This window comes from Rhinoraja longicauda, chromosome 1 (genome assembly GCF_053455715.1).
Source record: "Rhinoraja longicauda isolate Sanriku21f chromosome 1, sRhiLon1.1, whole genome shotgun sequence".
Classification (NCBI taxonomy): Eukaryota; Metazoa; Chordata; class Chondrichthyes; order Rajiformes; family Arhynchobatidae; genus Rhinoraja; species Rhinoraja longicauda.
The window spans coordinates 69,534,273-69,561,987 of NC_135953.1; the positions used below are offsets into that span (position 1 = coordinate 69,534,273).

General features: G+C 44.7%; 1 protein-coding gene across 9 annotated transcripts in view; it reads right to left on the minus strand.

Moving 5' to 3' along the window:
• The window catches only part of tbc1d1 (TBC1 (tre-2/USP6, BUB2, cdc16) domain family, member 1), a 217,558-nt gene that overhangs the window by 131,444 nt on the left and 58,399 nt on the right, over positions 1–27,715 (minus strand). For 8 of the 9 annotated variants that reach the window (XM_078400029.1, XM_078400013.1, XM_078400000.1 and 5 more), the window contains exon 2: positions 6,924–7,451. The exons of the other annotated variant lie outside the window; for it this stretch is intronic. In XM_078400029.1, the coding sequence (XP_078256155.1) occupies positions 6,924–7,451 (528 nt within the window). The remainder of the gene's footprint in view (positions 1–6,923; positions 7,452–27,715) is intronic. 9 annotated transcript variants of the gene reach the window in all.

Consider the following 27,715-nt stretch of genomic DNA (forward strand, 5'->3'; position numbering starts at 1 on the left):
TTAATAGTGGAGGCAAAAATAATTATGTATTAAAAATAAAATGCATTTTTCATCCAAGTTCAGTATTGGCACTAAACCTACTGTTGATTTGTGCTGTCGGTTGTGTGCTTCTCATATCATTTCAAACTTACCCAAGACCACGGTAAGCATTTCAACAGGTGGTCATGTTTAATTATTCCATTCAATTGTCCAAGGGTTGTGCTCGTGTGGAGGGAAGTATCTTAAAGCCCAGATCAAGAGGAGTAAGCAGCTGGCTTGAATTCGCTATCTTTAGGAAGATCTTGAACAGGGACATGGTCAAATAATGGAGGAACTGAGAAATGTTCCTTTTTCTGAAATGCTTAATTTAAGTTAGTTAGAATGAGATCATATTTGGAAGTTTAGGACATTTTTGCTATTTTTAAAGTGTAGATAAAATATCCTAAACTTCCATATGTGATCTGATTCCAAATAAATAAATAAATAAAGCATTTCATAAAAAAGGGTAATTTCTCAGTTCCTCCAAATGGACTGTGCATTCTGGGTCATCGTTGCTTTCATTATGACTTCATTTATTGCCTTCCTCAATGTACAATAAATTACATATCATTGTTAATGTACAATAATTCATCTTTAAACTTCCCTTATTCTGCTCTGGGGAAGAAATTAAAACACAAAGTTCATTTTTTGCTGATGAGTTCAACCAATGGTAAGAATACATCTCCCACATCTAAAGGAAAATAAAGAAAATCGGTGACTAATGCTGCAAATCAGAATCCAAAACAATGTTTGGAAATGCTTAGGTAACAAAAAAAATTTTGTTGCTCAAGATTCCAGCATCTGCAGTTCCTTGTGTCTAAAAATATTTTTTAATCACCCTTCCTTTAAGTTATTTCCCCCATAACATCTATCCAGAACTTTTGATAATTGCCAGTGAATCAGCTTCCATCACATGTTCACATAGTGTACTCCCGATCAAGCCAGTTGCTGCCTCACCAATCTCCACTCAAATTACTCTGGCTTCTTGATCAATGACATCAGCCTGCTACAGAAGAGGCACCTCCTTATTTACTCCAACAAAACCCTTTGTGGTTTGAATATTCCTGCTACATTCTTCAACTCGAAAAAAACAACCATCCCAGGTTCCTTTCTCCCACATGCTCAGTGGGATTCATGTATACCACTCTTTCCAAACCCTTAACACCCTTGCTGCAGTGCGGTGCCCAGACCAGCTTCCAGTTCGGGCCTGAACAGATTTCCATAAAGCTACAACGCAACCTATCCATCTTTAGATTCAATAGCTCTATTTACAAAGCCAAAGTTCAAATTTTGTCGATGTTACGACTTTTCCTGCTAACTTCACATACGTCCTCTCTCGTTTGCTCTTCCTAATCACCATTAAAATTGCAGTCTATTTCAATCACCTCACTCCATCTACCACAATGATATTTCTACTATTTCAAAGTTAAAAGACGTTCTACACATGATCAGCTCACATCTATTCCACTTGCTAACCCATTATTTAATTGACTGCCCGTCAGAAAAAATCTGTATTATCTGAATGGTGTCAAGCTAGGAACAGGGGAGGTATAACGAGATCTGGGTGTCCTAGTGCATCAGTCACTGAAAGGAAGCATGCAGGTACAGCAGGCAGTGAAGAAAGCCAATGGAATGTTGGCCTTCATAACAAGAGGAGTTGAGTATAGGAGCAAAGAGGTCCTTCTGCAGTTGTACAGGGTCCTAGTGAGACCGCACCTGGAGTACTGTGTGCAGTTTTGGTCTCCAAATTTGAGGAAGGATATTCTTGCTATTGAGGGCATGCAGCGTAGGTTTACTAGGTTAATTCCCGGAATGGCGGGACTATCATATGTTGCAAGACTGGAGCGACTAGGCTTGTATACACTGGAATTTAGAAGGATGAGAGGAGATCTTATCGAAACGTATAAGATTATTAAGGGGTTGGACACGTTAGAGGCAGGAAACATGTTCCCAATGTTGGGGGAGTCCAGAACAAGGGGCCACAGATTAAGCATAAGGGGTAGGCCATTTAGAACTGAGATGAGGAAGAACTTTTTCAGTCAGAGAGTTGTGAATCTGTGGAATTCTCTGCCTCAGAAGGCAGTGGAGGCCAATTCTCTGAATGCATTCAAGAGAGAGCTAGATAGAGCTCTTAAGGACAGCGGAGTCAGGAGGTATGGGGAGAAGGCAGGAATGGGGTACTGATTGAGAATGATCAGCCATGATCACATTGAATGGCGGTGCTGACGCGAAGGGCCGAATGGCCTCCTCCTGCACCTATTGTCTATTGTCTGTTGGGGGTTCTTACAGCAACTACGAATGCGTGGTCAGGGGTGGGGAGGATAGGGAAAAGAGTTCCTGTGCTCAACACCTGCCACAACAGAAGGAAGTGGGCACCTCCTTTCTGGCCAGAACAACAGCTATTTGTCTATTATAGTGCTCACTCTATTGCAGGGTTAACCAACTGTGCATGGTGTTTTGCAAGGCGAAGGCCTTGAAAAATAGTCTTCAGCGGTATTCCCAATATAAGAACAATGGAGAAGACACAAAGTGCTGGAGTAGCTCAGCAGGTCAGGCAGCATCACTGGAGAACACGGATAGGTTATCCTATCCAGGTTCTGCAGACAGACATTGGCAAATGAAATGCCTCGTATGTTGCAAAATATACTTGGCAAATAAAGTATGATTATGATTGTGATGATCCTGTCTGGCCTGTTGAGTCATTCCAGCACTTAGTGTTAATTTTTGTAAACCAGCGTCTGCAGTTCCTTGTTTCTACATGAGAACACTGGAGGCCCGGGCTCATCCAAAAGATGCAAACTAGGTGCTTCATACGAGGTGTAGCAAAGAAAGTTTAAGGTGGGACATGCAGGAAGACACTAGGGAAAACGTCCATCAAAGATGTGGGTTTTAAGGAGACTCTTAGAAATGGGAGACATTAAACATATGTTTTGTGAACAAATTCTCAAACACAGGACTTGGCCATTGTTGGTGTGAATACCAGAGGTGGAATGATTAACAGAAATATTGGAGGGTTTAGGCGAAATTACAGAAATGAAGGGGCATGGTTAAGGAGGGGGTTATAAAAAAAAAGAAATTTAAAACAGAGCCTTGCTACATCAGAAGCAATGGGTTAATGGTAAAGAATTCTAGTTGAGAGTTAGAATATATATGCAGTAGAAATTTGGATGAGCTTGGGTTTATGGATGGTGGAAAATGGGAGAGCAGCCAACTCAGCGGGTCAGGCAGCATCTCTGGAATGTCAAGCTTCAGGGCAAATTCTGAAGAAGGGTCTCGACCCGAAACGTCACCCATTCCTTCTCTCCGAAGATGCTGCCTGACCTGCTGAGTTACTCCAGCATTTTGTGAACATGGGAAAATTCCAGGATGAGTGAAGAGCAAAGTACTAATTTAGAGACAAAATAAAGTAATTCCAGAAGGAATTTCCCAGTTGCTTCCAGCAGATTGTTTGTGTACTGAATGTGGTCTTCAATTCACAGTGTAGGAAGGAACTGCAGATGCTGGCTTAAAACAAAGATAGACACAAAATGCTGGAGTAACTCAGTGGGACAGGGATGCTGCCTGCCCCACTGTGTTACTCCAGCATTTTGTGTCTATCTTCAATTCACAGTGATGAGCTTGAATTCACACATAAATAGTGTGACAACCGACCCTTGCACAACACTGACGCACATACATCCACACCTACAGAAGCGGAGGGATGAAAATTGCAGAGGAGATAAGAAAATTAACAACGTTCCTATGTTTTTGAGGATGTAGGCCACTGAAAATAGAGCCGAATGGATGCAAAGCACTGGAGACTCGCGAGGGTCAAAGCGACCATAACAAGTGATGAGAACAAGATCTGCAAGATCAAACATGATAGAAAAATAACTGGCAAATCAGCTGTGCCTGGCTAACACACTATATGCCACATTTCACAATTATTATAGTCTGATCTGAGTGAATGCACCAATATTGATTTTGGCAGCGGTTCAAGTAGATCTCAGTGTGAAAGTATTCTTTTCATTATCAGTAAAAGTTTGGAATGCAGAATCCAGAGTTTCATTGCCAACAAATCTCGTCTAAATAATAAGGCATAAGACAATCATCTGCTATATTTTTGCTTGTCAACATTAACCAAGGGTGCTGTAATCTTGCGTCACAAGCAGTGCAATCTTTGCTGGTAGCTCCTCTTACAGTCACTATGTGGACTTGATAGCAGGGTCACGATGTGTTAAGAGATAGAAAATAGGTGCAGGAGGAGGCCATTTGGCCCTTCGAGCAGGGCCAATCAAGGAGGGTCTTACATTACTCAAACTGCAATGTTAATAAACACACCTGATGTTCACATATGGCAATAAAAAAGAGGCAGATATTCACCAATGTGTCTCAAAACAAGACATAAAGGTGGGAAAGATAGACACAAAGTGCTGGATTAACCCAGCGGTTCAGGCAGCATCTCTGGAGAAAAGCGAATGGTGGCATTTAGCGTTGCGACCCTTCTTCAGGCTGAAAGTAGAGGGGAGGGAACTGGAGTTATGAAAAGGCCAGACAAAGAAGGGCTGGCAACAGATGACCAAGGAAGGGTAGAGTCCATAATGGCCAATGATTGTTGGCTAGGGAAAAGGTGATAACAAAGGGATACAAGGGTGTGAACAGTGGAACTAGTAGGATGACTAGGATAATGGAGGGGGGGGAGAGAGAATGCAGGGATTGCTTGAAGTTAAAGAAAAAACAACATTCATACCACTGGATTGTAAGCTGCCCAAGCAAAATATGAGGTGCTGTTCCTTCAATGTACATGTGCCCTCACTCTGACAGTGGAGGAGGCCGAGGACATTCAATATGGGAATGGGAAGGGAAGGTTAAATGTTTGGCAACTGGGAGATAGCGTAGGCCAAGGCAGACTGAGCATAAATGTTCAGCGAAGAGAGAACAGTGGATAGAGTAGATGACCCTGGATAGAGACGAGGGAGGAGGTACAAGTATAGGTGTTGCATCTCCTGCAGGGGAAGGGGTGGTTTGGGTGCGATGCGATGTGAACCAGGGAATTGTGAAAGGAATAGTCTCGGAGGGAAGCAGAAAGGGATGAAGTTGGGAAGATGTGACTAGTGATGGAATCCCGTTGTAGGTGGTGAAAATGTCAGAGGTTGATGTGTTGTTTTGTGATGGCTGATGGCGTAACTATGGGGGCTGTCCCTGTTGAGACTGGGGGGAGGGGGAGCAAGTCTTCTGGTTTGCTCAACTGCAATAACTGTCAGATTGTCGATTTAGAGACTAAGGAGCAGGTTCAATGTAGGAGAAGAATCTAATTCAGCAGTATAAGAAAATAACTGCAGATGCTGGTACAAATCGGTTTATTCACAAAATGCTGGAGTAACTCAGCAGGTCAGGCAGCATCTCGTGGAGAGAAGGAATGGGTGACGTTTCGGGTCGAGACCCTTCTTCAGAAGAAGGGTCTCGACCCAAAACGTCACCCATTCCTTCTCTCCCGAGATGCTGCCTGACCTGCTGAGTTACTGCAGCATTTTGTGAATAAATCTAATTCAGCAATTGTCTGCTGGTAATAGGTGTGGAGCCTCTGAAACGTCCCCAAGTCAATTGCTCAGTTTCCTTCTATAGTTGCGGAGAATTAACCAAAATTAATTAATTATTTTCCATAAACTGCTTATATTTCAATTTCAAGTGCTCTATGGTAACATTGTGGATTCTGGACTCGCTGATCATGGCCCTCTAATGGTTTGGTGGCCAGCTTGGATTTAATTTGTCGGGCTGGCCACTCTTCAAGAAAAAAAGGCGAGGTGCTAAAAGGAGCAGAGACTCCATCCTGCTGTGAAAGTGACTCGTGCGGCCCTCCTTGATCTCCTAACACTTTGTTTTAAGTCAATGCATAAAGAAGCTGGCAAGAAGTAACGCTCAACATCTAAAAAGGGAGACCAGTAAAGATGCCACACAAAATATGTATGACAGAGCTTCGCAGAGGTCGGTATTTGCCTTTAAATCTACAATTAATTCGATAGAATCAGGGATAATCCATACCCAAGCTCCACCATATTATGATTGAAGAACAACTTGGTGCTCAAGCAACAAGTCTCCTCCTCCATCTCCCACATTTCCTTATTTGCCAAAGATTCTTGAAAAAAGACACCAGGCCAGAATACTTGCCTTTACCTGTTAACTTTTCCATACAATAAATCTGCAGTTGATCATGTTTGCTTTTTTAAAACATTGCTTTCTAATCAGAATTTGGATCAATGTTTTGACTTAAAAACACAATTAATTTGTCCCAGTGCATAACTGAGAATCCGTTTTAAATATATCTCCACATTTGAACAAATGCAGTTGCTCTCAAGTTTTTAGAAATAATAGACCATTTGGTTTGACTGCCATCCACAATAGATTTAATATAGAAACCATTGTATATATAATAGGATCAAAACACTTACTGATATTCTCAGATCACTTGTATTAACATTGATGCAAACTGCACTGATAAATCCCAGAACTTTGGGAACTGTGAATTATGAGCAGTCATCATTGCACCATCCATTTACAACCAAAATACTGAACACACAGTTAAGTGTGAACTGATCTCTCTGCTCAACATGTGGAGCGGCACAGAAACCACTCCTTCTCCTGCAAGAGGTGATCTGGGTTGGAATGAACCAGCAAATTGAAGGAACAGGTAATGAACCAAAATCATAACATGATGGTTCCAGAATCAGGCAGGGTCCCAGGTGTTAGTGAAAACTAGGAATGCCGCAAGAGAATATTTGGTTCATCCCATTTATCGCACTTACAATGACCATTTTCTACCTGCAAATAAAGAAAAGTTGACGCATATCCTTTGGGTATTCCTAATTTAGAGGATTCACTGAAGCATACAGGTACAGCAGAGCTGCAAGAGATCAACCAGACATTACCGTGAACAGCATTGTCCTATTTGCCTTCATATTTGTTGGCTGCACAAAATTGGGCACACTCGTCGCACGTTTCAGGGCATCAACTAAGCCACCACTCTCCGCTCCATCACAGTTCAATGTGTTGCTCCCATCCAGCGATTTACATTTCTCCAGAGTACCCTGTGAGGGAACAGCCAGAGGCTCATGTTGAACAGGCAGCCGAGGAGCAGATTTGTTTCTCTTCTGCGACAACGGTATCGATGATTTGGAGCGTAACGACAACGAGTTCTCTGCTGGTGGTCTCTCTGGCCCTTGCACTGCGAGTACCCCTTTTGTATCATCCTCGTCGTGTTCTCGGTGGTGGTTGAATTTGTCGATACATTCATCGATCAGTGCTGGAGGAGCTTTCTTGTGCGCCACTGTCACCTTCCCGACAAATAGGACTTCATACTTCTGAGCAAATGAGTCGTCGTCATGCATGCGGATTTGGGTCCCTTCCTGAGAGACTGGCTTCCCAGCTTGACGGATTGTATTGATAATCTCAGGGACCTGGAGGAAATAAGAGAGATTTTTTTTTTTTTAAATCACCATTTCCAAACAGCCTTTTATCAATTTATCACACAGTTAATCCAGATCAACCAATGACGTAAGATTGGAAACACAAACACACTGGTATTAATCATTATTTCCACGCCAATCTCTTCTAAAATTTTCCTTCACTTTCACTATTTCAGTTTGTTGACTCCAATTATCCCCTTTTTATTGTGGAGTTCTTTCAAGATGTCAACTTTCAGCAGAATTAGCTCAGAAGTTGCAGGTAGTTGCTTGACTATTGACCCATAAATATACCAGTTGATCAAACTCACCACTTTCATGCACAAGACATAGAAAAGTACAGCACAAGAACAGGCCCGTCAGCTACGATGTTTGTTCCCACCATGCTACCAATTTCAACTAATCCCATCTGCCTGCGCATGGTCTATATCCCTCCATCCCATGTCTGTTCTAAATTTGATTTCACTTACTGTGAAATGTTAACTCCAGTCACGTTATCTAGGTAAAATCAGCTGCTTTCAGTAAATAGTTTCCAATTACATCAGTTTTTCAGTAAAATATCTCATACAAATTTCACTTTATAATTCATCTCTCCTTCAATCAAAATCCTATTGGTAATGGCACTGCCCCTGATCCAGTGAGGTTCATTGTTAACCCTTCCTATTTCTACCAGACATTTTGTCCTGTGGATCTCTTCCAATTTTCCATCTGCCCTTTCCTTGACTACTTATCCTTTCCATTTCTCATTTGATTTTTATCAGTGCAATAATGTTGTGGCTTGGGATTCAAATTCTACATGGATTTGCTGCATTATTTAACATGCTTATCAGCATTCATGGTGCCCGAATATAATGATTGTTCTTCATTATAAAATGGTACACAAGCCATAAGTGGTTGATGTGACAGTCTCCCGACCAAGCAGACTCCACCCACCCCACCAGCCCCAGCATTAACTCGCTAATCTATTGCTTTTTTAGAATTTTTATTTACACATTCTTGTTTTTTAGTCCAGTCGCATAACTACACTATTACAACAGAAAATTGCAACAAAGGCACTGTGATTTTTGCCAACAGATGTTGTAAATCTCTAGTTTCATATCATTCAGTCCTATGATCATGTATCAAATTGTATACATTATTGTGTTCAGCTTGTAACCAGATAAAAATACAAATGATACCAAGATCAGGCTTATTAGCAAATAAAAAGACACAAAAGGTGCTGCAGTAACTCAGCGGGTCAGGCAGCATCCCTGGAGAACATGGATGGATTACATTTTGGGTCAGGACTCTTCTTCAGACTGATTGCAGGGGGCTAGAGAAAGCTGGAGAGAGGAGAGGCAGGATAAAGTGTGGTAGGTGTTATCCGGAGATGCTGCCTATCCTGCCGAGATACTCCAGCACTTTGTGTTTTTTCTTGTAACGCAGCATCGACAGTTCCTTGTTTCTACATTTTGACTGCCCCACTATAAAATCACAAAGTTCTCCTCCTCTCTCCGATGGGCACCTATCACCTGCCACGCTTTGTCCTGCACTTTCTCTCTTCCAGCTTTCTTTCCTCCATTTGCAATCTGAAGAAGAGCCCCGACCCAAAACGCTGCCTTAGCACTTTCTGCAGGAATACTGCCTGACTTGCTGAGTTACTCCAGCGCTGTCTTTTTTTGTAAATCAGCATTTTATCTTTTATCAACACTCCAAGTTTCCAAAGCTCTGCAGGCTCGGAAACCAATTGCGCAATGGTTTATTAGTTTGAGGTATCTCCTCAAGATCTATGACTCGTTCTGTTGACTTTTACAGGGTAACAAAGATCCCCTATATTCATTTGGAACACTTTGCCTTTATGCAGGACAACAGGCTGAGTAGCGGAGCAGAAGGGTAAAGATGCAGCAGATCTCCACGAGCAGTCATTCAACATGCACATCCACATGAAAACACACACACATGCATGCACACACAGTGGAAGTTATTTGGAAGCACAGGACAGGAAAGTAGCGCAGCAGAAGAGCTCTGACTTACACCGCCAGAGACCTGGGTTCGATCCTGAGTACGGTTGCTGGCTGTATGGAATTTGCACGTTCTCCCTGTGACCACATGGGCTTTCTCTGGGTGCTCTGGTTTTCTCCCACATTACAAAGATATGGAAGTCTGTAGATGAATTAACCTCTGTAAATTGTCCCTAGTGTTTAGGATAGAATGGGTGATGGTTGGTCGGCGGGGACTTGCTAGGCTGAAGGGCCTGTTTACATGCTGTATCTCTAAACTGAACTAAATAAGACTTTCATTGGTCCATTTCTCCTCATGGTTTCTTGTTCCATTACTGTTTGACTGGTTGAGTTCTTGCAGCATGTTGGTTGATGTTTCACATTTGCATCATCTGCAGTTTTATTGGGTTTCTCCCCCACTTTATCTTGGTCAGAAATTTGACAAAGCAATCAATTCCACTTCCTCCATCTTATCGTCAACATCTTTCCTCATCCATCCACCCTACCTCCTCCTGCCCCCCACACATCAACAACTTCATTTCCCGTCCTATCTATCCCCTTTCTGCTTTACTTCACGAACCTTCTCAGGACGTATCTCTTTGAACATAAAGTCAGACTTTGCATTAAACTCTGAGATTCTGGCTCAATAGTTTGCCTACTGTAGATATTGTGGAGTTAGTGGAAAGCATTACAACTTTGGGAATTCAACATTTTAAAGGCATACTAGACCAAGTGGACCCGTTGGGCCCAAACCTCGCCTGCATTGGTGCAGGACACTCTCCTCCTCTCCCCCCCCTTCCCCTCCCACCTCCCCTCCCCTCAACCCCCCTTATCCTCCCTCCTCCCCCTCTCTCCCTCCCCCCCTCCATCCACCCTCCCTCCATCCACCCCCCCCTCCATCCACCCCCCCTCCATCCACCCCCCTCTCTCCCTAGGAGATAGATTTAAACTTTAAAATGTGAATAACTTTAAAAATATAACACCGATTTCAATGAAACTTCTTCCAATAGCACCAAAGGGATGACGGTGAGTAAGGTGGGCCTAAAATTGCCATGCTATCGTGTACCATTTTGGCTGCAGTTCAGGAACAAACAAACTAACTAACGAGAGTTTTAGTATATAAAAGATGGCCTGCTTGCCTTCACCATTTGGATCATTGAGTATAAGAGTCGGGCAGGCACGTTGCAGCTTTATTGGTTAGGTTGGGCTGCATTTGGAGTATTGTGTATAGTTCTGGTTGGCGCATTACTGGAATGATGTGAAGGCTTTGGAGAGAATGCAGCGGGGTTTACCAGAATACAGCCTGGATTAGAGGATTAGCTATAAGGAGAGGTTGGATACACCTGGATTGCTTTCTCCGAAACATCAGAGGCTGAGAGACCCAATAGAAAATAATGAGAGGCACTGATAGGTTAGACAGTCAGAACCTTTTTCCCCAGGATGGAAATCTCAAAGACCAGAGGGCATAGTTTTGGAAGTGAGAGGGGCAACGTTTAAAGGAGATGTATCGGGCAAGATTTTTTATTTTACACAGAAAACAATGGTAAACATAGAAATAGGTGCAGGAGGCTATTTGCCCTTCGAGCCAAATGGTAGCCTGAAATGTGCTGCCAGGGGTGGTGGTGAAGGAATATACAATGATGGCATTTAAGAGGCTTTTGTATACGCACATGGGTATGCAAAGAATGGAGGAATATGGATCACGTGCAGGCAGAGGAGATTAGTTTAACTTGGCATCATGGTCGTCATGGGTATTGTGGGCTAATGGGCCTATTCCTGCGCTGTTCTGTGTTTGAAGAAAACACAACCACAAATTAGCTGCTGTTAAAATATTGGCCAGTTCTCTGGTTACTTCAAAAGTCGTGATGCTGATAATTAAGAGACATGAACGGTTTCAAAAGACCATTTTCAGTCCCTTTACAGCAGGGCAGTGGGTAAGATTCCAGGTGTTCTAAGACTTATTCTCGACCTCTGACTATTTTCCTCAATTATGCAAGATCAAATCAGAACAAATCTATTTTACAGATCCTTCAGAAAAGATGCATTTGAAAGTTGCAAAGTATAAGTCTTCAGACTTAGCACAAAGCTCATGGTCTTTGGGTCAACAACGATCTCTGCCCTCCTTCATATAGACACACATACACAGATGTTATATGTACAATAATAGTGCAATAATAACAATAACAGGCTTTGTAGTTCAGAGCTTATTTGGAGTTTGTAGTGTTTAATAGCCTAATGGCTGTAGGGAAGCTGCTGTTCCTGAACCTGGACATTACAGTTTTCAGGCTCCTGCACCTTCTTCCCGATGGCAGGGGTAAAATGAGTGTGTGGCCAGGATGGTTCCCCCTCCCCCCCCCCCCCCCCCCCCAACAATCAGTCTGGAGAAGGGACATGACCCAAAATGCCACTTCTCTCTGTCCTCTAGAAATGCTGCCTGACCCAGAGTTACTCCAAGACTGTTTTTTATGTAAACCAGTATCTGCAGTTCCTGGTTTTAGACATTGAATTAAAACATTGTTAACCAGGGTTCTATTCAAATTCACTAAATTGTGTGCAAGTGCATGAACTAAGCCAGAATGATGCAAATTATTAGGATGACCAGAGGCTGATTTTCCAGTGGCAGATGCCAGCATTGTGCCTCTTCATATGGTAACAAGGGCAGGATGGAGGAGCACGATTATCCCATCCAGGCTCATCACCAAACTCACGGGACCTGGAGTCAGCAGTCATCTCTGCAACTGGATCCTCGACTTCCTGACCAACAGACGCCAATCAGTGATGATAGGGGACAAATCCTTCTCTACAATAGGTTAGTTCAGTTTAGTTCAGAGATACAGCATGGAAACAGGCCTTCAGCCCACCAGATCCACGCCGACTAATGATCACCTGTTTCTCCCACTTTCTCATCCACTCCCCACACACTATTGGGGACAATTTACCGAGGCCAAGTGACTTATAAACCCCCATGTCTTTCGGGTGTGGACGGAAACCCACGAGGACACAGAGGAAACATGCAAATTCCACACAGACAGTGCCCCAGGTCATGATCAAACCCGGGTCTATGACGCTGTGAGTCAGCAGCTCTACCTGATGCGCCACTGTGGCGCCCTTCTGAAGGCACATCAACAATTTTCTCAGCGCAATGATGGGCTAATGACTAAACACAAAAGCATTCGTAAAAAATTTCCAAATTGGCTCAGCCAGGTACACCTCGGCTTCCTTCAGTGGATCTTGATTTTTGTTGCCAGCGGCAAGACAGGTGATTATTTATTTTTCACCGGGGCAGTGCAGACAAGCTGAGTGGGAAGTGGGAATGTTGTTGCTAGTCTAGCAGTGGCTCCAGCGGTACACAACTTGCTAGCCCTGCTTTTAATAAACACCACGTATGGGGCAATAATCCTTCCTGACATCCAGCAACAGCATACAAAACATCTCAACCTGGAAACATTGCAACCTCTGCAAGCGCAGTTGAAAGGCTGAAGCAATTAGCAACTGGAGCAGAGGCAACCTGACTCAGAATTCAGTCAGATCAAAAGCAAACAAGGGCTTATTTTTATCTTTGAAATGCTCTCTGGAACATATCTTGAAATGTTTGCTGAACCATAAGTTGTATTGCACTTTGTAAAAGTCTCAACTCTAACTGGAGTTGAGGTTATTCTTTTGAGTGCCTTTTTTTGATATTGTAAGACCTAACCACAAATATGGAGATGATGCAGAAATATTTGGCAAGCCACACATCAAGTTCCAGTAAAATTGATGTGAGCAGCATTGTTCACAGCAGTAATAGACAGTCCCTTAATACACAAACATTCTCATGTCCGTCGACCTTGACCCAAGTAACAAATCAAATGTATCAGCTTCGATGAAGAAAGCAACAAAATCAGATAAGTTCGGTGTCCTTGACAGAAAAAGGAAACAAAAAGAGACCTGTTAACTCTAACAAGGGTGTGAAATGCCGTCTTAAGATTGAATGCAATCTTAAATGTACAAGCCACGGCTTCATTTCTGACTCAATATTTGGAAGTTACACCGAGACCTTACCATATAAGAACAAAAGATTAAAGCAGTCTCGACACTGAGGCAGAGGTTCTGAATTTACCGTCTACCGCAGGGCAATCCTATTCTATTTAGGCTGATAATTCAATGCAGCCCCGAGGAATTTCTGTGGTGTTAGATGCACTATCTTTGAACAAAAGTGCATATAAAATCCAGTGACAGTTCAAAAGAATAGGCTTATTTATTATATGTCCAAGCCGACCTCTCTTCTTTAAGCTACCGTCACAAACACAAATGATACCGTCTTCTGTGGATTTAACAAAACATCTGGGCACCACAGTGGAGCTATTGCCACTCAGCGCCAGAGACCCAGGTTCAGTCCTGACCTTGGGTGTTGTCCGTGTGAGATTGTACGTTCTCCCTATGACCACTTAGGTTTTCTCTGGGTGGTCCGGTTTCCTCCTATATTTCAACTTCATGAAGGTTTGTAGGTAAATTAGCTTCTACAAATTACCCCTAAAATGCCGGATGCGAAAGTGGGATAACGTAGAACCAGTGTACGGGTGATCTATGATCGGCATGGACTCGATGGGCCGAAGGACCCGTTTCCACACTGTGTCTCTAAACTAAACTAATCTCGTCCAGATGGTGATGATTCTGACCACTGGCACTCCCACAGTACTGCTTGGATGCACTGGACTTGATATTGTGCTCAAATGGGTCTGGAACCCATGGACTCTGACTCCACGTTGTGGGTGCAGCAAATATATCCACTGACTTGGCCTCCACAGCCTTCTTCAGGATATGGGAGGATAGTGGAGGATATCCAAGAGATCACATGAAGGTGCAACAAAATGCTGGAGTAACTCAGCAGGTCAGGCGGCATCTTGGAGAGAAGGAATGGGTGACGTTTCGGGTCGAGACCCTACTTCAGAACCCGAATCGTCACCCATTCCTTCTCTCCAAGATGCTGCCTGACCTGCTGAGTTACTCCAGCATTTTGTGATACCTTCGATTTGTACCAGCATCTGCAGTTATTTTCCTACATGAAGGTGCAAACTTCACATGGACTTTATTTTGCACTAAATGTTGTACCCTTTATCTGTACACTGCAGACTGCTTGATTGCATTCATGTACGGTCTTTTTTTTCTGGAGAGCATACAAACAAAAGGCTCTTCACTGCACCTCTGTAGCCGTGACAATAATAAACTAAACTGAACAGCACAGAGGTCCAGACTGAACCGGGACCTTCAGTGCTGCAGGGGGAGCGGGTCTACAGGCTGCAACACTGCGTCCATTCTACATCAATGCAGCCTTATGGAGCACTGCTCAAGCAAAAATACTTGTTCCTCTCACCACTCATTACCATCCTCCAACTTTCTGTCAATTTACCCAACATCGCTGGTTCAGCATCCAATCATGGGACACCCAGGCCAACTCCTCTAGCCTCTGGGGCCTTCAGGGAAAGTAAGAAACAAAAAGAAACGTTCCCTACCAAACAACTTGTGCAATTTGATACAAGACTCAACATGTACTTGGCACAACACCAAAGAAGCCTGAATTATGCTGGTGTACTTTAGAAACCCAGAAATTCAGAGGGGAAGTTACACAATTTCAGTCAGGCTGTGACTTCCTGTTGACAATAAGTATACAAGCCTAGTCGCTCCAGTCTTTCAACATACGACAGTCCCACCATTCCGGGAATTAACCTAGTAAACCTACGCTGCACGTCCTCAATAGCAAGAATATCTTTCCTCAAATTTGGAGACCAAAACTGCACACAACACGCACTAGGGCCCAATACAACTGCAGGACCTCTTTGCTCCTATACTCAACTCCTCTCGTTATGAAGGCCAACATTCCATTGGCTTTCTTCACTGCCTGCTGTACCTGCATGCTTCCTTTCAGTGACTGATTAACTTGGGTTCGCGCTCCACAGAGAAGGGCAGCATGGTGATGCAGTGGAAGAGTTGCTGCCTTACAGCACGAGACCCGGGTTTGATCCAGACTACAGGTGTTATCTGTACGAAGTTTGTATGTTATCCCCATGAGCTGTGTGGGTTTTCTCTGAGTGTTTCCTCCCACACTCCAAAGATGTACAAGTTTGTAGGCAAATTGGCTTGGTATAATTGTACCTAGTGTGTACAGGATAGTGCAAGTGTGCGGGGATCGCTGGTCAACGCGGACTCGATGGGCTGAAGGGCCTGTTTCCATGCTGTCTCTCTAAACTAAACGATGCTGAGTATTCCTATCATTCTGCTTTTATTCTATACTATAACTGCTCACTGCTTCAAAGAGAAGTAGCTCTTTACATTCTGCTTTTGTTCCTCAGTTTATCTTTTACCATCACTTTAACATTGTTTTTCCTGGTCTTTGAACCATCACTGATAGGAACAGGTTCTATTCATCCCACTGGAGTCATGATCTTACGCACCTCTACTACACCTCCTCTCAACATTCTTTGCCTCAAGAGTAAACACAGTTTCTCCTGTCTAACCTCGCAGCTGAAATCCATCAACTCCAGAATCATATTCTTAAATCTCTTCTGTATCCTCTTGAGGACCTTTGCATCCTTCAGCTGTATAGTTTCCAGAAACTGACATATTTCTCCAGTTCTGCTTATAGAGATTCAAAATTACTTCATTTAAAAAAAATCTATGCCTGTTTATAAAGTAAAGGATCCAACCGTTTTCTAAACAACATTCCCTGACACTTTCAAACAGTTATGTACCTGTACAGGTCTCTTTTCTGGCATACCTGTTAGAACACTGCTTTACAATCTACCTTTTTGATCTTCAATCTCACACTTCCCTGGGTCAAAAGTCATCTGTCACTTGTTTGCCCATTCTGCTCGTTTAACTCTGCCCCCTTGCAATCTATTACTAACTGCCTCAAAAAATGACACAAAGTGCTGAAGTAACTCAGCGGGCAGATAGCATCTCTGGAGAATGTGGACCTGTGGCTTTTCAGGGCAGGACCCTTCTTCAGACACACCATTGTCCACATGTCGAGGGTTTTATGTCTTCCGCACATTTTAAAATGTTATCCTTATTCAAGATATTAATGCATATCAAAAAGCAGTAGTCACTGACCCCTGTGGAACATGATTCCCAATCCTGCAACCTAAAAAATAACACCTCAGCCGTTTCCGTTACTAAGCAGTTTTGTTGCCATGCTTCCACTGAACCAATTGTTCTGTTTTTGATGGTTTTGCGAAGTACCATTTTGTAGAGGAGTGCATCAAGCACCTCCTGAAAATACAGAGACTGCATACTGCATTCCCATCACCTCATCGAAAAAATCCAATCAGGTTCAAACAAATCTAACTTGATTATCTTTTCTTCACCCAATTCTTTGCCACATAGGAGGATAAAATGACCAGTAATTGTGTTGGATAAATTCTTGGTATCTCTGCCTGAACAAGGTATTACCTTATGTGTTGGAAGGAACTGTAGATGCTGATTTACACCGAAAATATAGACACAAAAAGCTGGAGAAACTCAAAGGTTTCAAAGGTCTGTTTATTGTCACGTGTACCCAGTGAAACTCGATTACCATACAGCCATATTTAAAAAGCAATAAGACACACAACTACATAAAAGTTAACATAAACATCCACCACAGCAGATTCCCCACATTCTTCACAGTGATGGAAGGCAATAAAGTCTAATCTTCTTCCCCCATTATTCTCCCGTGGTTGGGGCAGTTGAACCATCCACAGTTGAAGCTCCTGCAGCCGGCGATCGAACTCCCGCATCGGGGCGATCGAAGCTCCTGCGGTTGGAGCACTCAAAGTCGGTCCCTAACTGGGGACCGTGAGCTCCACGATGTTAAATCCACAGGCTCCTGCAGTTGGAGCTCCCGAGGTCGATCCTCGACAGGGACCGCCAGCTCCACGATGTTAAGTCCACAGGCTCCCGCGGTTGGAGCTCCCGAAGTCAGTCCCCAGCTCCACAATGTTAGGCCGCAGTGCGGATGGAGATACGATATGGAGAAAAAAAAAACGCATCTCCGTCAAGGTAAGAGACTAAAAAAAGTTTCCCCCAACCACCCCTCACACATAAAACAAGCTAAAGAACACTAAAACATACATTTAGCACATACTAAAAAACAACAAAGAAGGAAAAGGACGGGACAGACTGTTGGCGAGGCAGTCATTGGAGCGCCATTGGAGCGCCAATGACTGGAGTCATTGGTGATTGGTGCCTGGCAGCGTCTCTGGAGAAAAGGAATAGGTGATACAATGGACAATAGGTGCAGGAGTAGGCCATTCAGCCCTTCGAGCCAGCATCGCCATTCAATGCGATCATGGCTGATCACTCTCAATCAGTACCCCGTTCCTGCCTTCTCCCCATACCCCCTCACTCTGCTATCCTTAAGAGCTCTATCCAGCTCTCTCTTGAAAGCATCCAACGAACTGGCCTCCACTGCCTTCTGAGGCAGAGAATTCCACACCTTCACCACTCTCTGACTGAAAAAGTTCTTCCTCATCTCCGTTCTAAATGTCCTACCCCTTATTCTTAAACTGTGGCCCCTTGTTCTGGACTCCCCCAACATTGGGAACATGTTTCCTGCCTCTAATGTGTCCAATCCCCTAATTATCTTATATGTTTCAATAAGATCCCCCCTCATCCTTCTAAATTCCAGTGTATACAAGCCCAATCGCTCCAGCCTTTCAACATACGACAGTCCCGCCATTCCGGGAATTAACCTAGTGAACCTACGCTGCACGCCCTCCATAGCGTGATGTTTAAGTGTCTTGACCAGAAACGTCACCTATTCCTTATCACTGAAGATGTTGCCTGACCCATTGAGTTACTCTCAGTTTGTGTCTATTTAAGGTGTTGCCTTGCCATTTCAGTCCTCCATCTCATCCTTGTAATAAAGCAGCAGTGGATTGGTAGAGCAAGCCGTCCTGCAATCTGCATTTCCATTTCCTTCAACAACCTGGGCTTTTTCCCATCCAGCACAAATGACTTGTTTATTTTATGCATCAGCAACCTTTTTACAACTTCCTTTCAGCAATTTTCACTCCATTCATTATCTCTATGATCACTTATTTTACTGAGTCTTGAAGACATCTTCACATGCCTTCTGTCTCCATGCACGTGATATTTACTCAGTCGCCTTAGGGCTCTTGTCCCTTCTCTTATATTTGCTTTCTATTTAAATACCGGTTACATCATTAGCACTGTGCTAATTTGGGTAATTTGGGTTGGAATTATTGGTATTGTGTACAAATGAAATATGCAGATAGCTCTTGTCTATTACCACTTGGTCTTCCGTTGTTCCCCAAGTGGTTTATATGTAAAAGGCATAATGGCGTAAGCTATGCCCATAAAACTCTACTGCACAAAGGCAGTCACAACCTATCTTGAAGTTACCTCTGCCAAGTCCTGCCAAACACTCAAGACCAGACAAAAACTAAAAGTGCTGGAATAACTCAACGGGTCAGGCACCATTTCTGGAGACGTTTCGGGTCGGGATCCTCTCTCAGACTGATCGATCACCTTTCCATGTTCTCGAGAGATGCTGCCTGAACTGCCGAGTTACACCAGCAGTTTGTGTCTTTTGCAGTTCCTCATTTCTACACTCAAGCCCATGCAGCCACTGTCTCAGCATTGTAATGGTTTGCTCTGCCACATCTCACGCCTTTTATTGTGTGCATGCCACATATAATGGTTGTACTGTTAATCTTTAGGCTTTGTCATTCTGCAACCACATCTTGATATGTGGTAATGGCTCAGATGCCACTAACATGATGACCTGCCACAGGATGAAGGCACAACTCCTGCAGGAGGATACTGTGCATGAATCCGTATAATAGACACAAAAAGCTGGAGTAACACAACGGGTCAGACAGCATCTCTGGAGAAAAGCAATAGGTGACGTTTCGGGTCGAGACCCTTCTTCAGACTCCGTCTCATGGATTGGACAGGTTGAGGGATATAGACCAAACGTGGGCAGGTGGGACTAGTGTAGCTGGGACATATTGGCCGGTGTGGGCAAGTTGGGCTGAAGGGCCTGTTTCCACATTGTATCACTCTACGACTTTATCATATATCAGAATCCATATCATGTGTTGCCTCCAGTCACACACCACTAGACACAGGGGCTGGTACGTGGTTCTGTTCTACTGGAGGGCAGTGCAGACGAGTAAGAGGTGGTGAAAGTGATGTGCACGCATTAATGTGCATGCATTAATTCAGTCTCTTCAGCTTCAGAGCACCTATTCAGCCATGCAAGAACGCAGACTATTGATTGGCAAAATGCCAACTCAAGCATCAAATCAGCCATATAGGTTTACTAATATCACGATCAAACTACTTAATTTGCGGCCATCAGCCTTTCATTGCACAAACTAAAGCCCTGTCCCACACTGCATTCATTGTGTTTCACCTCACAGCAACACCTGCACAACGCCACAAAAATCACAGGTAACTATTCTAATTCCGTGTTATATTTCTACTCTCCCTAAGACACACACGCACACACAGAATTCAGAGCTTAAGAATGAGACATTCAAACATAAATTTACATGCAACAACTAAGCAGAGGATAAGTTATACTCGATTCATTTTAGTTTCACTAATCAATGTTGTAACAGGGGGAAAGTTGCACACAAAGATGAACAGATTTTTAATATCTTACTTTCACTTTGACTACTCCCCCTCCCCTCCCCCTCCCCCTCCCCCTCCCCCTCCTCCTCCTCCTCCTCCCCCTCCCCCTCCCCTCCTCCTCCTCCTCCTCCCCCACCCCACCAAGTGCACCCCAGGATTCAAGAGTACTTTCTAGCCCCACGCTCTTTGTTGCAACCTTATCTGGTACAAAGTCCTTCCCGTGGCACACTTGGAAAGGTCAGGATTCTCTGTGAAAGAGGAGAAAGATAGCATCTTGGTGACAATGAAGCTGCATTCACATTGTGCCTTTCATGCCTTGAGGGCAGCAGAAGCAGTCCACAGTGATCATTTGTGTACAAGACAAAGACATGAATGAATAGACGATAGGATAATCTGTTTTATTGATCTGACCAATAACACTCAACAAAATCTTTTTCAACTATTCCCAGGAAATCTGATACTTCCACATGAACAAGCATAGAGGGCCCTAATTTAATATTCCATCTGATTAACTGCACTTCCAACAACGTAGTACTGCCTCGGTAGCGTACCAATACATGTTGGTCGAAGGTCTGTGGTCAAATCTGTGAGGAGCTTGAAGCTTTAATGTTTTGCCAGCACAGATACACACATACTACTATCACACATCCTTTTGATAGCTGATTCACTTGCTGCTTGGTTCAGCCAGTGTGACCTAATCAGCCAGTGTGACCCGAGTACACCGCCCCAGCCTGGTGCCGCAGCGCTCATACCAGCAAGCTAGACGCCACCCTCAACGACACCATGCGGATCACCACCGGCTGCCTACGCCCTACTCCGACGTATCTCCTGCCGGTGCTCGCAGGTATCGCACCCGCCAAGCTTCGCAGAGTTCTTATAATAATAATAATAATAAGCATTTATTTTATATAGCGCCTTATCAGGTGCTCAAAGCGCTTTACATAAACAATCATAACATAAAAACAAACAGACAAACTATCCTAACGGAGAAGCGGCGAATAAACAACGCCAGCGTCCTCTCACGTCAGGGTCCGGCAGTAGACAACAAAAAGGACAGGACACACAGATACAATTTTTTACACAATTTTTACACAATTTTTACACAAACAGCCATCACAGTGATTGCTCTAGGCACACCCTCACTGTGATGGAAGGCAAAGTCTTATCTCCTCCTTCTTCACTCATAGGCTGGTGTACAAGGCCCCATTGGACGCCAAACATCCTTTGCATCACCTCGCCCAGGATTCACAGCAACTGGGACCTCAACGCCTGTCATCTCGTCACCCTTTCTCCCGTCATGCAGCGACCCTCTGTGGCTCCGGTTTCAACTTACTAGGAGCATGGAGAACCAGCTGGGAACAGACATCGCAACCTCCTCAATTCACACCACAGCCCCACCCGGACTAGACATGCCCCGCAAAGAGTGGTTCGCCCTGAACCGGCTCTGCACAGGGGTCGGCCGGTTCAATGCCAACATGCATCATTGGGGGTTGCGTTCATCAGCAGCCTGCATGTGTGGAGCAGACCAGCAAACAGCGCAGCACATCATTTTCGACTGCCCCTGGTGGAGGGGTAGACCTCACGGCCCTCGACAACAGCACATTGCACTGGCTACAGCGCCTGGAGGGCGTTACATAATTTCTGCTGCCTCAAACGCAAGAAGATGAAGACCTAATCATATGATCTGACACTGGATCCTAGGCTATTTTCCCACTATGAATTAGATTCACAGCAGAAAACAGCAAGTGATAGTGGTACATCTCCCACTATGAAGAAAAGGAAATGCATTTGTAGAATCACTCAGCCCTTGTGCAATTTTATCAACAGGGGATGTGGTTGTACAGCGAGCCACTGCTCTCTTTCGACATACTGGACAGAATGAGCTTTAGGAAACATTCAGTTGGACCAGCAAACACTCAGAATCATGCTCTCACAGATTTTGTTTGATTCATTCAAGGGATGTGGATGCCATGGCCAAAGCTCATCTCCACTTACTCATCGAGCTGCGTGGTTTGCTGAGCCATTTCAAAGGGCAGAAAAGAAGTTGCTAGTATTGACGTGGTACAGCGAATTCCTTCCACACTCCACAGATGTACAGGTTTGCAGGTTAACTGACTTCAGTAAAGATTGTATGCAGGGTAGTGCTAGTCATAAGGAATAGGAGCAGAATTAGGCCATTCGGCCCATCAAGTCTACTCTGCCATTCAATCATAGCTGATCTATCTCTCCCTCCTAATCCCATTCTTGTGCCTTCTCCCCATAACCTCTGACACCTGTAAAGATATGTTGGTGTATTGGGATTGCTGGTCGACACGGACTCGGTGGGCCGAAAGGCCTGTTTCCACGCTGTATCTCTGAAGTAAATTAAACTAAGGTTTATAAAATCATGAGAGGAATATTTAGGGTAAATGCATGGAGGCTTTTACCCAGAGTAGGGGAATCAAGAACCGGAGGACATAGGTTTCAGGTGAGCGGGAAAAGATGTAATAGGTAGCCAAGGGGCAACTTTGTTTTTACCTGCAGCAGCGCAGGTCACACGGACTGTAGCGGGAAGCCGCTGAGCCAGCCCCTGCTCATGTCCCGAGGACTGGAGAACTGGAGAGGAGGATGGAGCAAGCCTCCCGCGGCCGCGAGAGCAAGAGCCGGGAATGGAGTAAACCAGGATCCTACTTGCCCGGCCCTCAAGGTCGGCTGCAGGAGGAGGCCCCAGGGCACAGAGGCTGAAGGTGGCCGGGCAAGGAGGGGGACGACAGTTCACTGGATGATCCAGACCGTGGCCATGGCTAGGTGCCCTGCAGCAGCCTATGCATGGAGTTTGAAAATAAAGACAATATTGAACTATGGAAATCAAGCTTGGGGAACAATATTATGTAACAACTGGTAAAAGCATAAAGACTGCACCTATTTTGTAACAGTATGTTAGTACCTCTGGAAATGTTGCAAACTTTAATGATGTTTGGAAAAGTACAAAGCCATGAAAGAGGTCAGTAAAGGAGAAATATATCAAAAATAATCATCTGACCACATCACCACGTATCCAACCAGAAAGTAATATTGTATGTTACCAAATATGAAGAGAAATAATATTTTCCCTTTACAACTTTACACGGATTAATTTGGACTACGGTTTGCCCAGTGGTCCATGAACCATGGGGTTTGGTGGTGGAGTACTGATGCTGGGTAGTGCCAGCTTTAAATGATTCAGGTTGATCCTGGTCTCAGGGGCATGGAGCTCTGTGTGCACGGAGTTTGCACATTCTCCCTGTGACAATGAGAGTTTCCCCCAGCTGCTCAAACTGCCCTCTCACATCCCAAAAGAGGTGTTGGGAGGTTAATTGGCAACAGTAAATTGATCTAGCGGCAGAAAAATAGAAAGGAGGTGATGGAACAAAGAGCCAGAATAGGTTATAGGTTATAGGCAGGGAAATGCTACTCTGTAGGAAGGAACTGAGAGTCTGAAGAATGGTCTTGACCTGAAATGTCACCTATTGCTTTCTCCGGAGATGCTGTCTGACCTGCTGAGTTACTCCAGCACTTTGTGTCTATCTTCGGGGAAATATGACTGATAGGAATGCTTAGAGTTGGCAATGATTCATATCCATGTTATAAAGAAATGTGAAATATATGAAATCTATATTGCTACTTCTCCAGAAAATACTAAAGTGCTCAATTCAGAGAAACACAATACTTCCAGACATATTTCCCGTCAGCAGCGGAGAAGTCAACCTGCCCTGACAAGTTAAAGATTCCACATCCAAGGGAAAAGCACCCCAAGCCTGAAGCTCTCGACCAGCCACACTGGGCGGCAGAAGCTCCCAGCGAGCCACAGTCATACATCGACAGGCCCAGCACACCCACCGCAGAACCGAGGACCCACCTGGAGTGATCCGAGGCTCGTCTTCTGCTTGACCCCGAAAACAGGGTGGGAGTCAATGATGGTGGCGGACGCTAGACAAAGGGCCATTTTCAAGATGGCGGTGGACAGAGGAGCAGGTTGATATTACCAGGACAATAGGCTTTTAAGACCAAGATTAGACCGCACTCTTAAGAACTTTGAAACTGTGTGGGTGCCAGAAACGTAGTGATTCTTTGTGTACTGTCTCGGTAAAGTCTACTTTACATAGCAATCGTTGCACTTTTGTACATATGATTGTGCTTATCTATAGTAGGATTTTACTGGATTGTATGCAATACAAAAATATTTCACTGTACCAATGTTCACAGACACATGTGACAGTAATGGATCATCATCAATCTCTCAACAAGTCCACGTGTCACATTGTCCAATACCACCGTGGAATAATCCAAATTTGTGTCTATATCTCACTTCTGTATAGAAGAACATGCCAATGCATTTCACAAAACATTCATAATACAAGTGAACATTTTATCAAAGAAAAAGATACTTGTAAATTTGGCCAAGGGTACAAGTTTTTCAGCAGTGTCTTGTGAAGAGGGAGTGAACTAACACAGAGAGTTATTAAACAGAATGGAGCATCTGAAATCACAGAGTGCATCATGGCCTTATCATATCATATCATATATATACAGCCGGAAACAGGCCTTTTCGGCCCTCCAAGTCCGTGCCGCCCAGTGATCCCCGTACATTAACACTATCCTACACCCACTAGGGACAATTTTTACATTTACCCAGCCAATTAACCTACATACCTGTACGTCTTTGGAGTGTGGGAGGAAACCGAAGATCTCGGAGAAAACCCACGCAGGTCACGGGGAGAACGTACAAACTCCTTACAGTGCAGCACCCGTAGTCAGGATCGAACCTGAGTCTCCGGCGCTGCATTCGCTGTAAAGCAGCAACTCTACCGCTGCGCTACCGTGCCGCCCACGTCAAGAAGAACAGAAAGAAGGGTCTCGACCCGAAACATCCCCCATTCCTTCCCCCCAGAGATGCTGCCTGTCCCGCTGAGTTACTCCAGCTTTTTGTGTCTATCTTCGGTTTAAACCAGCATCTGCAGTTCCTTCTTACCCAAGACAGGAGTCATGGCCAGAAGATGTTTTAAGTAACAGCATGAGAATTATGAATTCAAATTTTTTTTTTCAGTTGTAGGTCAAAACTCCTGCTTGTAGCAGAGGGGAGCAATGAAAACATTCCAAAATACCTCCTACAAATCAAGAACGAGAAAGTGGTTTTCCCTTTGCTTAGGACTCCCACCACCAAGAATCTCCTAATGGATCTCCTTAATGCCTAAAAAAAGAATTGAACTCAATCATTCAATACAGACCATTCCCTCAAAAATGTAGGTCAAGTTCGTTTTATGTTACCCCACTTTCTCAAGCACATCCTGCTCATTTGGGGCAATTTATCGAGGCAAATTAACCGACAAACCCACATGTCCTTGGGATGTTGGAGGAAACCGGAGCATCCAGAAGTAACCCATCTAGTCGCAGGGAAAAAGTTCACATTCCACAGAAACAGCACCCGAGGTCAGGATCGAACCTGGATCTCTGGCGCTTGAAGGCAGCAGCTCGCCAAACTGTGTTACTGTTCCGCCCATCTATTATTCCTTCAACCACCAGCATATCATGACTGCAGCACGTACCATGTACAAAATACACTGCAGTTCTGCCCCAGGCTATTTTGACAGCACTTCCTACACTATTTTGCTTATTATATATTATATGCATTATTGCGTTTACAGACCTATTAAGCTGCAGCGCAAGTATTTAATTGTTCCATTGTTGGTACATACATCTATTAAACATTCTTCACTCTCGTGTAAGCTCTTCCATGAAGAACAAGAGCAGCAGGGTCATGTGCACATCACCACCACACCCTCCAGGTATCATTGTTCATTCATTGTCACTGGCACAAACCCTGGAATTTCCTACCATACAACAACTTGGTAGAGCCCTCACCAGAAAGATGGTTCAACATAACCTTCTCAAAAGGTCATTGGAAAGTTCAACAAATATTTTCTCGGGCCTATCGACAGAGCCGTCGAGAGAACAAAGAGGGACCAGGCATGGGGGAGGGGGGAGCTGTCGTGAGAACAAACAGGGAGCATTGGGACGACATTGAACACTTTGTAACTTTGTCGGCGACTCTTTGCCACTTTGTGGATGGTATGCAAAACAAAGAATTTCACTGTGACATGCCATATGTGATAATTAAGTATCATTCATTCAATCATTCATTCAAGAAAGTCAGTTTGCATGAAATCCCAGATGAATTCCAACTTCACTTGATGGAAGGAGTCAAAGTATAGTCGCGTAGGGTTATTTTTCTTCACTTGGTGACCTGTGACTAGTGGTGTGCCACAGGGGTCGGTACTGGGTCCACTGCTATTTGCTACAGGTATATACAGTAACGATTTGGATGGCAATATAATTAACATTTGCAGATGACAAATTGCTGATATGATATACAACAGCAGACCTCCCAACATTTGATTTTACACATTCATAATTTTGATGTCCAAAATTCAGAATTTTACAACAAAATTCATAATATGGTGCTTACTGCAACTTTCATGCAAAAAAAGGTATGCACGCCAAATGTGCATACGCGTTGCGCTACATTCATGTGTGAAAAATGACTATTATTTCCAACAGTCTGTAGTTCTTGGACTACATGTACAATGTCAGGCCTATCATGAGTATATATATCCTGGTATTTATAGAAAGGTTATTGGGCAGAAATACTTTTTACAACACAGAGAAAAAATTGTTTTTTTGTTTTTTCTATTTTGCTTTTTCCTTACACATCCCAATTCTCTTGGTATTGAATAAAAGGACAATGGTCATAAAATGTATGATTAAGTTATGAAGAGTTTCATTTAAAACTGCACATACCTAATTTCATTGAAGACATATTTGCTCCAGTGGTCTTCAACAGCAAATCACAACGGTTCATGTCCCACTCCATCCCCCCTCCCCACCCCTACTCCCCCCACGACCCTCCCCCACTCCCACTCCTCCTCCCCCCCCCCCACCCGCCCCCCCATCCCGACCTCCATTCCCCCCATCCCCTCCCCTGCCTCCCTCCTCTCCACCCCAACTCCCCTCCCATTCACCCGCCCCATCCCCTCTCAACATCAACGGGCCTCACACTGCGAGGCCAGGCCAGGGTCGGGGGCCAGGCCAGGGGCGAGACCAGGCCAGGGGCGAGACCAGGCCAGGGGCGAGACCAGGCCAGGGGCGAGACCAGGCCAGGGGCGAGACCAGGCCAGGGGCGAGACCAGGCCAGGGGCGAGACCAGGCCAGGGGCGAGACCAGGCCAGGGGCGAGACCAGGCCAGGGGCGAGACCAGGCCAGGGGCGAGACCAGGCCAGGGGCGAGACCAGGCCAGCGGCGAGACCAGGCCAGCGGCGAGACCAGGCCAGCGGCGAGACCAGGCCAGCGGCGAGACCAGGCCAGCGGCGAGACCAGGCCAGCGGCGAGACCAGGCCAGCGGCGAGACCAGGCCAGCGGCGAGACCAGGCCAGCGGCGAGACCAGGCCAGCGGCGAGACCAGGCCAGCGGCGAGACCAGGCCAGCGGCGAGACCAGGCCAGCGGCGAGACCAGGCCAGCGGCGAGACCAGGCCAGCGGCGAGACCAGGCCAGGCGAGACCAGGCCAGGCGAGACCAGGCCAGGCGAGAGGAGAGGCGAGCGGCGGGCCCAGGCGAGCGGCGGGGCAAGTGGCAGGGCAAGGGGCAAG